The sequence below is a fragment of the Xyrauchen texanus genome, chromosome 50 (assembly GCF_025860055.1).
Source record: "Xyrauchen texanus isolate HMW12.3.18 chromosome 50, RBS_HiC_50CHRs, whole genome shotgun sequence".
NCBI lineage: Eukaryota > Metazoa > Chordata > Actinopteri > Cypriniformes > Catostomidae > Xyrauchen > Xyrauchen texanus.
The window spans coordinates 7,279,383-7,293,338 of record NC_068325.1 but is presented as its reverse complement, the minus strand read 5'-3'; the positions used below and the strand labels follow the sequence as shown (position 1 = coordinate 7,293,338).

The following is a 13,956-nucleotide window of genomic DNA, read 5'->3' as shown; positions in this document are numbered from 1 at the left end:
AAGTTCAATGATAATTTAACTGAAACAAATCTGTAATTAAGAAAAAAGACCACAAAATGTTACATGATGCTAAAACATGTAAGACCACATGTCTCTTAATGTACATTCTACTCAGGTGGAGAATGTATACAGAACACACTTGGACATCACTAAGTTAAAAGTGTGTTAAAATACATAGATGTGTCTGTCAAATGCAAAGAGGTCCTGAAGTATTTTTTAAGGAATAGTTAATGGGTTTTGTTGAGAAACAATTCAAAATATAAGTGATTTTCTGTGAAAATCTTGACTTTCGCATTAGCTCTTCTTTGAGCATTCATGAGTGCTTGAGAGAAGCTTGTTCACAATGGCTCACGTCAAAGCAAAAAGATTGCAAGTTTCTTTTTTGCAAGAACACATGAACAAGCTTCTCTCATTTACAAATAAATTCAGAAAGCATTTGGCTTAATATTTTTTAATTACTACAATTTCAAAATGTCGATTTAAGTTCTGTGTTGTTTCTCACCAAATCCTATAGTATGGCTACAGAAGACTACTGCATGTAAGATATAGCTTGTGTGAGTTCTGACCTGTATGAGAGAGCTGTAGTCGTGGTATATTCTGGTTTCCAGCATTACGGGACCATATAACAGGCAACAGTGACTGGAATAGAATGACCAGCAGTGGACAGTATTGCCCAGTCCTCCACAATCCCATAATCTTCATCTCCAGCATCCTGTGGTCTGTCAATACAGGGTGTCTTCTGTCACATTACCTTTGTAGTGCTAGAGAAATAACAAACAGAAAGGAACCTTTTAATTTATTAGAACAAGAAGTGGTAATATAATATGCAGCATTTTCATAATCATAGATGGATGGATAGATAGATAGATAGATAGAATGATTGCATTCACATAAACAATGGTGAGCACAATTCTTAGGTTGCTAAACAACAAAAATGATACTCCACTTATAGTTAATTTTAGGGTTCGGGTTTGGGTTAGAGAGAAGTGTTAATAAAATATGCATTCCTGAAAACTGTATTACGTCATTTACAACAAAAAAATACAATTAGCTTTTGGTGCCACCCTGTGGTCATTTCACCCCAACAACACTTCCAGCTTCGGCCAATGGGGGCAGTGGTTAAAATTTCAGTAAACACAAACCAATTTCAGCAGCACAACATTCGACCTCCTGTTGCCGAATTTGACAGTGTAATCAGTGTATCCCCTTGTGTCAGTTCGCAAACCTACAAGTTGAAAGCCTTGTTCATGAACAATTTGTTTTCAGTTGTTTTAAATGGAAAATGTTTAATTCATTTTCTATCAATTAAGTATTCACATGTTTTGTACATCTCATTTGCTGTCACTGAAATGTCATACTGCACCGTGTATATAAATCATATACCAGCACTATGTCAGTATTTGGTTGTCATGCTTACTGGAAAACGGCATTAGCATCAGCCATTGAAAAACCTATATACTTTAGGTTGACCACTAGCACACACCAGAAAAAAGTATGACCTAATGAATTTGCCTTGAACACCTCACAAATGACAAATGTTTCCACATCATATAACATTTTTGTCTCACAATGCTGGAGAAGGCTCCATATGACATTCTTTTCAATGACATTAACCCTGTAGATGTCATATTATATAAATTAAAAATAGACAAAAAAAGGACAAACATTATTATTTAGCCCACACTGGAAACCCAATACCTTCTCAGCGTGTGAGCGGTGCGCCAAGCTTGTGACCACACGAGAATGAGGCTCAAGCAGGGCGGGAAACCGGAGCATTGTTTAGAGAAAAATTCCCATGGCTAATCAGCTGCCCTGATCTTTATTTCCTTTCCTTCAAGAGGTCACACTACATAAACAAATTGCATGTGCAACCAATAATCACTTGAACAGCTTCCTCCTGTACATGCTGAAATACAACCACCTAATGGCTATCAATGGACATGCAGCACCAAGAAATAGTTTAATCTAATGGGATAGTTTTCGTTTGTCCTTTACAACTTTCATATGATGCCCTGTATAGAAAGTCCAACAATTGGCGAGCTCATTGAAAGTGCAGCACTTTTTGTGTTGGCGCTGAGGGGCAGCTCTTTTCCCATGATGAAGGTATTGTATGTTAGACCACAGAGCGCCACTTAGACTCATGAGCGGACCCCTGGGGATGGTCTCAACATGAGAAAAATGGGCTCGGGCTCAAACATATGCAAAATGAAGATAGGCTTTTTCTATTGCGCCATTCATCAACTCAAAATCTAAGCCCATTAAACTGTTACTCCAACATAGGAACTCTATTCAAGTTCCTCAAATGACGGAAACCAAATTCTCCCAAATGAGGAATACCTTAGGTACTCAGATTTATGTGAATTAAATGGATATTTCTCCCAAAATCTTTATGTGGCCTAATGTGGTACAAAGACTTTGTTACCATCACTTTAATAGAACATTTCAACATAAAAATCAGCTACTGCTTATCAGTCATCCAAGTTTTCATTACCCTGTTTGATTTAAGAGCATAGGGTTCAAAGATGCAAAGAAATGGGATTGAGGAGAGGTCGAGTTTATGGGTGCGTCTTGGCAAAAATGTTATGCCCGCAAGACTGATTTACGCTCCACAGTTGTGATAGATCACCAGTGTATAAGCTCATGCCTGAGGCAAGATTTATTGCACTGGCTAAAGCACAGGTGCTCAAGAAGTGATTAGGGCCTCTTTTTATCTTGCTTCATTGACTCCATCTTCGTTAGAAAGAAAAAATATAATTCCCGTCTCAACAACTATGTATAAGCTGTAAGGCGGTAATGATCTGGCAGATAATAATATATTTATTTTGATGTTTTTAAGATCCTGTCAGCAACAAATGAATCTTGTTGGACAATCAGAAGATATTTAAATTATGCTCTACTGAAAATAATTTCCCTTCCTCTGTGACCTTGATTATTGAATGAGTGGGATGTGGTTTCTATCATTATAACTGAATCTATGGAGGATTGTGTCCTGGATACTTAGAGTCAGGAAAGCTGTAGTTTCATGTAGCCAGACTATCATTATAAACTCTGGTCTAGTTTGCAGCGTATTCTAGCCAAGAATCACCCAATAAGAAAGCAAGAAACCATCTAACATATTTAGTGACCATCACAGGCCATTTTATTTTATCGAGCCCTTTATGGGTGGGTGAATCCGAAATGGATGATAGTGTACAATTTGCTGTTTTAATTTCTGTCGTTCCAAAAGTAATCATTTGGTTAGAATGACAATGACCCAAGGACTGATTATTTCACAGATACTGTAGAAAACAGGGCAAAATATGCAGTTATCCTGAATATTTGTTTATATGCTACAAAGTGCCTCAACCTAAACTCTGAATGTCTTTCAAAGATACGATATGGCATAGCACAACATATTCACAAGGGAAATTGTCAAGCTGCTTCCAAATGTACCCTGAAATTGACCCCATTCTGCTGAATTACTGACAATCACCATCCCCCATCAGACATTTTTGCATAAATTTAACTGTGTTCACCTTTCCCTGTGGTACTCCTGATAGCGTGATGCATGAGCAACCTCCAAGACACTGTTTCTCATCTAATCGAAACCAGGAAGTAATCGCATTCACGTGAACAATGGTGAGCACAATTTGAGGTTGCATTTTCACTCTAAAATTATATTTTTACTCCACTTATGGTTAGGTTTAGGGTTGGGATTTGGGTTAGGGAGCAGAGTTAATAAAATGTACATTGCTGTTGACTGTATTCCCATTTACAAATAGAAATACAGCTCACTTTTGGCTCCACCCTGTGGACATTTGCCCATAAACTTGTCAACAACACTTCTAGCTTCAGGCACTGGGGGCCGTTGCTTAAATTTCGGTGTATCAATTTCAGCAGCAGAACCATTGAACTTCTGTCACCAAATTTGTAGTGCATTCAGTTTGCGAGGTAAGCTTGAAAAAAAAAATTCACAGTGTAGCGCCTTTGCCAACTGACCAAAATTGTTGTGAAGTACCAAATATTAATTAGTCAAAAAGTTTTCTAAGTAAAATTTAACCACCCTGGATGTCGCTGTGTAGTGAACTTCTGAAAGAAGCATAACAAAGGCATGAAGGTATCAGACCAAAATTTTCCTGTAGAGATTTGACTTTGATTAACGTGTTCCAGACAACAGCTAGTGATCAACTTTTTCAACACAAGGAAAGACAATAAACAAACACCAATTGTGGGAAAAATTGTCAAGCTTCGGGAAGAGGAAGTAGTTGACATTAACTCACTTCCAGGTGACAAAGCCACACAACATGGACCAAGATACAAATGGCAGCTTATACAAAAGTCAGTTTCCTTGAACACGTAGTTTCCTTATAATATTTAGGATACCGAAGAAAAACGCAAACACTCCAAACTTGTGCCTGTTGGTTCAGGTCTGAAAAATGACCCAATTTTATCCTTAACTGACAAAGCTTGAAGAGTACCTTATTGTCCAACTAATGCTTCCTTAGTCAAACAAAGAATACAGTCAAGAAGCTACGATCACAGGTGGCTTTTCTTTTCTGTAAAGACCTCACAAGTTAAACACACTGAGATTTCTCATGTACAAAAAGCCTCTTAAAGAAAGGGTGAAATACTGGAAACACCTTAAGGGGTAGAAAGGAACACAAAGATGCCTGCAGTGCTACACATAGGATGGAACTTTGTCAGAGTAATGGATGAACACTCACACTTCCTCTTGAGTTTCTGACCGGACAGAATGGAGGGAGCAGCAGGGAGTCTTTCCCTGATCTGCTCCAGTGATCTTTGAACCCATTGGGCAAAATCCCTTTAGACTTTGTCACATCTCCCTGTAGCAGTACCATTTAAATTAAAGTAAAATATAGTTCACTAGTGGCACTTAATGGAATTGTGTTGAGTTTGTTTGAGTGGACAGACTGGCTGGACAGAGCAACATTGGCTAAACCATTTGTTTGGGGTGGGACTACCTGTAACTGAACAATTGAAGTCATGAGAGTATTTGAAACTTGTGTCTTAACTATTGTTATTATGTTTGGTGCCACTAGAGGCACAGATATTAGAGGTTGGCTGATATATATATCAGGTTTACTGATTAATCCGCACTGATTAATAGTTGCGTTTTTTAACTACCGGCTTTCAGACGAAAAAAAATAACGGCAATAGTTTCCGCAAATTTTTTTGTTTTGTTTGTTTGTTTCATTCCACAGAGTCCGGCACTGGAGTCTACAATTGGAACTCCTTGGATCCGCGGTATAATAGCATTGGATTTTGATAACTATCATCTGATTAATCGGCTATCGGCCTGTTTTCCCACCTTATCGTTATTGACAAAACCTACAATCGATCAACCTCAAGCAGAAATTACACACTTTATCTTTGACATAGATTGATGTCTGTATTTTTACCATATACATTACCAAGATTTTCAAATTCTTTTCTATTCTATTTTACACATATTTGTGTTCAAACATCAATTAAAACTTAATGGCTTCTGCCTGGTCTCAAAATTGTCAATTTAGGGGCAGTTCAGACAGAACAGCAATTGGATCAAAATGCAGGCGTCTTGAGTTTACATACAAAAACAATTGAAAAACTGTGCAGAACTTGAAAAAAGCATGCAAAAATGGCCCATATGTTCAGCTACAATTTTATTTCTACTTTGCTTTGCAGCAAAATAAACATACATCTATAAAATATAATGAATAGCTCCCTTAATGTAATGAAACAAACTTAAAATGTATATAAAAAAAGAAAGATGCCTCCAGCAACATATGTGTGGTAATTCATCAAGGGATGTGTCAGAAAGAATGCATTTAAAATATGTAGAATGTAATATCCACTTTCCCATTATATTGTTGTACTCATATACATTGAACTGTAAAAAACCTAAGGAAACACAAAAATGAGCAACCAGAGCTTAGTTTGATTAGTTAATTTGATACAAAGAGAGATGCAGAAAATTACTTATTCATTGGGAGTCTTACGGTGAATGAAAAGAGGCTGGTCTGCATATTAAAATCTGCACTGAAGCATGAAAAGATCTGCCTCCCCGTGAGCAAACAACACTGGACTCAACCAGCTGAAAAACAAGCAACCTAGTCAACCATTTAAATGCACACAAAGACTTCAGCTTAACATGGTAAGACATGCATCCAGGGACGTTTAACTAAACGCATTCGAAATCAGCTCTATTCTTTCCAAACTACTGCCATTCAGGTCAAAATCGCTTAATTGTTTCTCAGGCGGACCTTTCACAATTGAGCTAGCCTTTTTATGATGCAAAAATCCACAATTCAGAGAAATTTATAGAACTTTTATTTAGAAATGACAATCAAAAGTTCTGTTGGTGGTGGTTTCATCGTCTTTAGGGAAGGGATTCAATGATTGACACAGTAGACATGGGCGTTTTAAGGGCGTGGATCCAGGTGTCCGTCATTTCCATGGGTAATGCCATGTTTCTCCACTATTGAGCTCTTCGGGACACAAACACAATCCATGCCAGCAGTTCCATTTTATTCCCACAAGAACAAGTTTGTTGAGGTCATTAGGAAGACTTCGGTTTTTAGTAAGGATTATGGTTTCTTTGCAACATAATATCTAACAAATGAGTGCTAGAGGGTGTGATGGTTATGTGTTTAAAATCAGATGACAATACTAAGTAGTTAACAACATGGATGTGTCATGTTTTCTTGATTGTAGACGCTGGAGGGAGTAAAAGGAGTGTCATCAGTCACCAGACCTCCACCCTGCATGCATATACTATATGTGATTGCAAAGCTCCGCAAGCCAAACATTTTCAATCTACTTTTGAAAAGTAATTTGAAAAAAGTAATTTGTTCTTTTGTAGTCACATGAACTAAACATTTTAATTGGGCAGTGAGCAAAACACCATCCAGAAAGTTTTCTTTTTTGGGTTATTTAAAAGACAATTGTATAACGATGTAAATCTAAAGCAAATGGATGATTTTATAGTAACTTATTGGTCAAAATTAATCAAATTTGGTAGTATAGGCCAATTGTGATTTGCAATAATCAAACATGTAACCATTTAGCTGGAAAATACCTCCCCCACCTCTCAATATATGGACCCTGTGGACAGTTTTGGAAACTGGTTTGTTTCATAACCAAATAATCAAGCATGGACAGGGTCACATAGCTCCTGTAATGCATCAACGGTATTCCCTGTGCGTCAGAGTTTAATCAACTTTACAGCCGCACAACTCCCACTCCAACACCCCAGTGATCTCTGACATCACAATAACAATCTGCTCCATGCTGTTTTGTGCTGAAGTCTGGCATCAATAGGAAAAGCACTTCTTCTTCACATACCAGCTGAACATCTCCAGACACATCTGGCTAGTTGGGTGCAACAAAATGAAGAGAGGTAGATTTACTGTCCACTTCAACTGTTTTCAATCTGAGAGGATCCAGGGTTATTGGCCACTTCTACCTTCTATCTATATACTGTGTGTGTGTGTGTGTGTGTGTGTGTGTGTGTGTGTGTGTGTGTGTGTGTGTGTGTGTGTGTGTGAGTGAGCATGTATTTATCACTTTGTGGGGACCAAATGTCCCCATAAGGATAGTAAAACCCGAAATTTTTGACCTTGTGGGGACATTTTGTCGGTCCCCATGAGGAAAACAGCTTATAAATCATACTAAATTATGTTTTTTGAGAATGTAAAAATGCAGAAAGTTTTCTGTGAGGGTTAGGTTTAGGGGTAGGGTTAGGTTTAGGTTTAGGGGATAGAATATAAAGTTTGTACAGTATAAAAACCATTATGTCTATGGAAAGTCCTCATAATGATAGGTAGACCAACACGTGGCCACGCTGCATGTGTGTCTGTTTGTTTATGTTTTATGCCATATTTTATCATTAAACATTATGTTTACTGTTCAGCCAGCTCCCGCCTCCTCCTTTCCCGTCCTTTACCTGTTACATTGGTGCCGAAAACCAGTAGGGAAGAAGGACGTGCTTTCACGGAGTCCTCACCGATACCATCTGCCAGGGGAGCAGCCGTGGCCATCTGCCAAGGGAAGGAGGGGTCACTGGCGGCCACCAAGAGCCAGAGGAAACGCTGCCATTTGCCAGAGGGCGGAGGAGTGTTTGAGGACTGGGCAAAGTTTTTCTCTCTCTATCAACTCTTTTTCTCTCTGTGGCTCTGCCTCGCTCTTTCCCTCTCCCCCTTCCCTAAGTGACCCGTCATTGGATTATAATGAGCCGTCTGGAATAGCATTGCCCGACGACTCCGTGGTATTAAATGCTGGGTTGTATCCTCTTTTGTCTGAGCATCCTGCGTCACTCGATACAACCGCTCTTTTATAATAGTAAAATACTAGGGCTGTCAATCGATGAAAAAAATTTATCGAATTAATTACATGGTGTCCCGATTAATTAATTGCGATTAATCGCATTTAATCGCATATAAAAATATTTGATGAGAAAGCCCCTCATATAACAATAATTCAATATATGATGATGAAATAATTATACATAGTTATCTTTAAATATTCTAAAGTTATATATATATTTAGAGTTAATCATTGATAAGACAATATAAAAAACGGCTTTAGAATACAATGTATTGTTTACTACCATATTATTGATCATAAGTCAATCATTGGCATGCAGTTCACAGCAATCCATTTCAATAGTGAATTTGTCAATCAGTTGGAGATTTATTATGAGGGCTTGTTTAAGGACCCGTCAATTTACACATGCGTCAGACATGCTTGTGTAGGGTCTCATTGTGGTGATCCCATGCACACACCAAACCTTCACCCTTTTACTTGTGCTCAAAGCCTTGTCTTGAACCAAACATTGGTGTATAGTGGTCTGGTTACAGCCCGAATCCACCAAGGCTTGATGTGTACTCCCCTTGACACTCACCGGTATTATGTATCGATGACTCCCTTGGCGTAACAGTCCTCAGCCAGCAGCCCCTTCCCGGCAGGCATCCCGGAGCTATTAAGTGAAAGCAAAGGGGCGGCCGCGCCAAACCATCTTCATCGACCAGAAGAGTTGTCTGTATTGCTCAAGGCTGCAACCGACCCACTGCAGGATGGTCTTCCTCAGATCATCATACACCAGGAGCCTTGCCACAGGTAGTTGTTGCGCTGCGTGTTGAGCTTCCTCAGCCAACACTGGGATGAGTCTGGCTGCCCACTGAGCCCGCAGCCAGCCCCATATCTCGGCCGTCCTTTTGAAGAGATCCAGGAAGACCATCATTTTCTGCCCCAATCTTCATGAGGGCAACCGGGAGCATGGGGGCTGTTGGGTCCAGGGTCACAGCCGGGGCTATCTCCTGGTGTAGTAGGCTCTGGATTGTCAGATCCCTGATTGTCAGCTGATTGAGGATGCTAGGGAGGACTCAACCACGGGAGGGATGACTGCATATCTAGTTGGACGGTTGCGGTTCTCGGGCATTGTTGAGAGTGTCCAGAGACTCTCTGGGGACTTGGTGCTGTCGTGGCTGACTGTACTGACACTGGATTATAGTGTCAGTTTTAAGGGGTGGAGCCTATGGAGCAGTCTCCCATCACAGGATTTTACTGTGTTCAAAGGACTTATTTATTGTTTTAACTTATCATTTTGAAATATTTATTGGTGTTTTGTTCATTTTAGTTATTTAATGTGCAAATATTGTTTATCAATCTTATGTATTTAAGTTTATCAATCCTATGTATTTAAGTAAATTTAAGGATGTGAGTGATATAAGATTGTTAGAGTTAAACAAAACAACAGAAGATGTAGACGAGTAAGATGATGTGTAATTCTTTGTACCATAGCAGAAGTTAATGGCAAAAGTACAGGGGTGCGAGTAAAGAAAGGTGTGCCATGGAAGATGGAAGGGATCCACAATTTCAGAAGTATACTTGTAATTATTAGTGGTGACAAACAAATCATTAGCAATAGTGAAAAGGCACAAGTGTTGGCTGAGGCCTTTGTTAAAGTTCATAGTAACATAAATGTATCAAACGATATGAGAATATATAGAGAAAAGTGTTTGAGAGAAAATCCAAAATTTTGTCCCAAAAAGGTCCCTCTTGATGCACATTTGACATTGATTTTTCCTTGTATGGACTGAAACAGGCTCTTGAAAGGGTAAGACACACTTCAAGGATGAAGTGTGTTACGAAATGATTAAACATCTTTCAGAGGATTCATTAAAAGATGATTTAGGGCTTTATAATAAAGTGTGGGAAATAGGAAAACTCCCTTCTACCTGGAAGCATGAAATTGTTGTTCCTGTTGTGAAGCCTGGGAAAGATCATTCAATAACAACAAATTATAGACCTATAGCCTTAAATTCTCATCTTTGCAAACTAATGGAATGAATGGTTATGTCTCTGACTTATGTCCTGGAAGCAAGCAGTTCTATATACCCGTATCAGAGTGGCTTTAGAAGGGGGCGTAGCACATTGGATGCAGTTATCTGTCTAGAGGCTGAAATTAGAAAAGCACAAGTGAATAATGTTCATAATGTACCATAATGTTGGTAGGAGTTTTCTTTGATATTGAAAAAGCTTACGATATGGTGTGGAAGGACAACCTCAAGGTTGTGTCTTTAGTCCTATTCTTTTTAATTATTAAGATAAATTATATCTTTGTAAATACTGGACAAGGAATATGTAAATCACTACATGCAGATGATGGTGCTCTATGGAAGAGAGGATGAAATGTACAATATGTGGAAAGAAGAATACAGGATATAGGTGAAGGTGAAAAGTGGGCCAATCTTTGGGGATTTCGGTTTTCTATGGCAAAAATTCAAGTGATGTGCTTTTCAAGAAAGAAGGAAACTCCCACAGTTCATTTAAAACCATATAATCAAATATTAGACCAGATATCAGTGGCGCCCCTTTTTTCCCCAATGCTATCAGTTAACATTACCTGGATGAAAAGTTCTTCCTTTTTTTTTTAAGTAAACACTGATGGTTCAATAGATCCTGATTCTGGACGAACAAAATTGCTGAAAGAACATCAAATTATTTATCAGTCTATACAACAGAGATGATTGCTTTTCAGTTGGCTTTACAGTTGGTGGAAGACATCTATCTGATAAGTGTTGTGATTTGCTATGCCTCATTTCCAGCACTTATAAGTTTAATAAGTGGCAAATCCTCATCTAGGCAAGACATTCTATTGGAAATCCTTCAGAGTTTGTTCAGAATACGTCAGCTAAGAATAATAATTGTCTTCTTATGGGTACCTGCTCTTGTTGGAGTGGAGGGTAATGAGGATATTGATAATATGACTAGGCAAGCTCTTTCACATTCAATAATTGACATCAATGCACCATTACACAAATCTGAAATCAAAGGACTAATTAAAATGGCTGTTAAAGGGATGTGGCATGACAGGTGAGACAAGGAAATAAAGGAGCTACATATTTATATTATCCAAAAACAAGTTGGTTATGAAAGGATTAACTAAAGCAATTGGAGGAATGATACAGTAATTTCTTGATTATGTTTTGGACACTCAGCTCTTAGTCACTCCATTTACATAATTGGCAAACATGAATATGGTACCTGTAATAAATATAGCCTTCCTGAGACTGTTGAGCTTGTGCTACTAAATTGCATGGCATATGACATTGAAAGATTCCAGCTCAAATAAGAATCGAAATCTCTTGGTATAAACTGTCTGATATTACAGAACCTTTTGAACAAGTTTTATATAAGTGTATAAAGTTCTCTTAAATTATCTAAAAGAAACAGATTTGTATAAAAGAATTTAGTCTTTAGGTATTTGTTTTTCCACTCTACATCAATGCTTCCCACTCCATCCCTGTAGGCAGCGGAAATGCACCAAAAGCTGGTTTGCCAACCTCCATAAATCCAAAGAAGAAGAATGGAAGACAAGATGGACGATGATTATTTGAGCACATGGACAAGGTTGCTTGACCGCAATATACTCCTTTTCTTTATTTTTATGTGACCTTGTTTTTATGTTCGCTTTTAAACACTTATTTACTTGCACATTTTGCACCTGTATTAAACATCTTTTTGAAACACCATTCCTTCTCTTTGGTGTGATTCTCCTTGTGACCGCTCCGGTCCCTATCACACATGGTGGCAGCAGTGGGATTCAGCTTCTATGATCCATTTTCTATTTCAAGCCAACTAAAGTCATGTTGAGCCAGTTTGAAGAGAATATTACTGAGCAAGTTAAAGTCAATATCTTATATACTTATTTTATATTTTATATAAATATTTTTAGCAACTTACCAGAATAATGTCACTTCTAGTTTAAAGGCACATACTTTTGACCTAACACTTTTGCTCCCTTGAGGACTGAGGTTTGTTGCTGCCACAGAAATGCAAGAATGCACGTTAACCATGTTCAACCGGACCCCGCATTGGCAATGCATGTCCAAGTGCTTGCATTTGCTTATGCATACTTGCATAATGTATGTTTCTAGACTTAAACATTTTGACGTGAACAACGAAGAAAACGGTTCATTTAAATGTCGTGTACATTTTGTTTTCTTGCTTTGTATGGTTTTTAGAATGCAAGTATTTTTATACTTATCATATGTTTGTGAGCGTAAAAATGCTCATTGTTCATTACATCACACAAAACCAAATGTAAGGCATAGTATTAACACAGCACTGGCCCAATAAGGCAAGACACATTTCTGTCAACTGGCCCAAAGCTTTGACTGACCGCAGGCCAGTGGGCCATCCTTGTTCTTGAGGCCTGGAAAAAGTTGGGAAAGTCTACTCGATTAGTAATCTTTCAACTTAACCTACTGGAGGTTTAACTTCATCATATACTCTTAGTGATTGACTGTCAGGGCCCATTATGTCTCTCTACATTAAAATAAACAGCCACTGGTCTGTGTATTTTAAAAACAGTAGATATCTAACATGTGAATCTGAAATGTTTGAAAATACAGTAAGACAAATATCTCTTTTTTGTAGAGGGCATGGCATGGGAGGAGTGGAATTATCCCAGTTCAAGATTCCTGGAATGTTGTGGTATTCATTCCAGACAGCTGATATTATTACAAAACAGAGAGGGAGTCAAATAATACATGTTGCACATCCCTCGAAACCAGGAAAACAACAGTACTTTTGTAATGTTGCATTGAGAATATGAATTCCATACCGCAACTCTTAACCAATTCAGCATTGGAGAAAGCAATGGAACAGGAAACTCATGGTAAGTGGAAGTTCAATGTGCAAATTTCCTCATTCCCAAGGATTCTGCAAACCATTGCAGCTAGTAATTGTGAGGACAACTAAAGAATACCCTTCAAAGTTCCTTGACCTTGTGGGGATATGTTGCCTCAAGCGAACAAACCCCCTCTTTAAAACACAGCATGAACATCCCAGGCAAAGGATGGTGACAATTTTCCTATTAGTTGTTTGGTTAAGGTCCACATAGGAGAATTCCTTTCAAGAATTTTCTGGAGCTATGCCTCAGGTTTGAAAATTGTGGCTTGTATTTGGCCCAGCTACATTTTGACCAAGCTAGATGCTAGTTTGATTCTTCAAAAAGAGTGCAACAGTCAGGTCCTAGAAAAGAAAAAACATTTAAAAAAATTATAGATAAAATTTATTTATTTTTTTACAATAACATATGAAGACAGACCTACAATGAGCTTTGAGTTTAATTGTCAAATTTCTGGTGAAGTACTACATTACCCACAATCCTGAAGCTAGCTCTAATAATCTGTGAAGGCACTGTAAGCATCATGGAAATCGTGGCAGTCTGACTAAACATCGACCAACGACTCCCATTCAGAACTGCAAATTTCATAATCAAATCAGCCTCCCTACACTCTTAACCAACTTATATATTTTGTATATGTTTGAATTTTTTATAATACTCTTCCAATGTTTATTGACAAAGACTTAATAGTTTTAAATAAAATGACTAAATAACTCAATATTTTAGAAATTTCTCATTGTTACTGATTCAATTGTCATTCTTTTTAAGTATATAGTCTTGTA

General features: G+C 38.0%; 1 protein-coding gene across 1 annotated transcript in view; it reads right to left on the bottom strand.

The window, feature by feature from the left end:
- The window catches only part of si:dkey-49n23.1 (semaphorin-3D), an 80,023-nt gene that overhangs the window by 53,728 nt on the left and 12,339 nt on the right, over positions 1–13,956 (bottom strand). The window contains exon 2 of the mRNA XM_052123895.1: positions 567–761. Coding sequence (XP_051979855.1) covers positions 567–711 — 145 coding nt within the window. The 5' untranslated portion in view covers positions 712–761. The remainder of the gene's footprint in view (positions 1–566; positions 762–13,956) is intronic.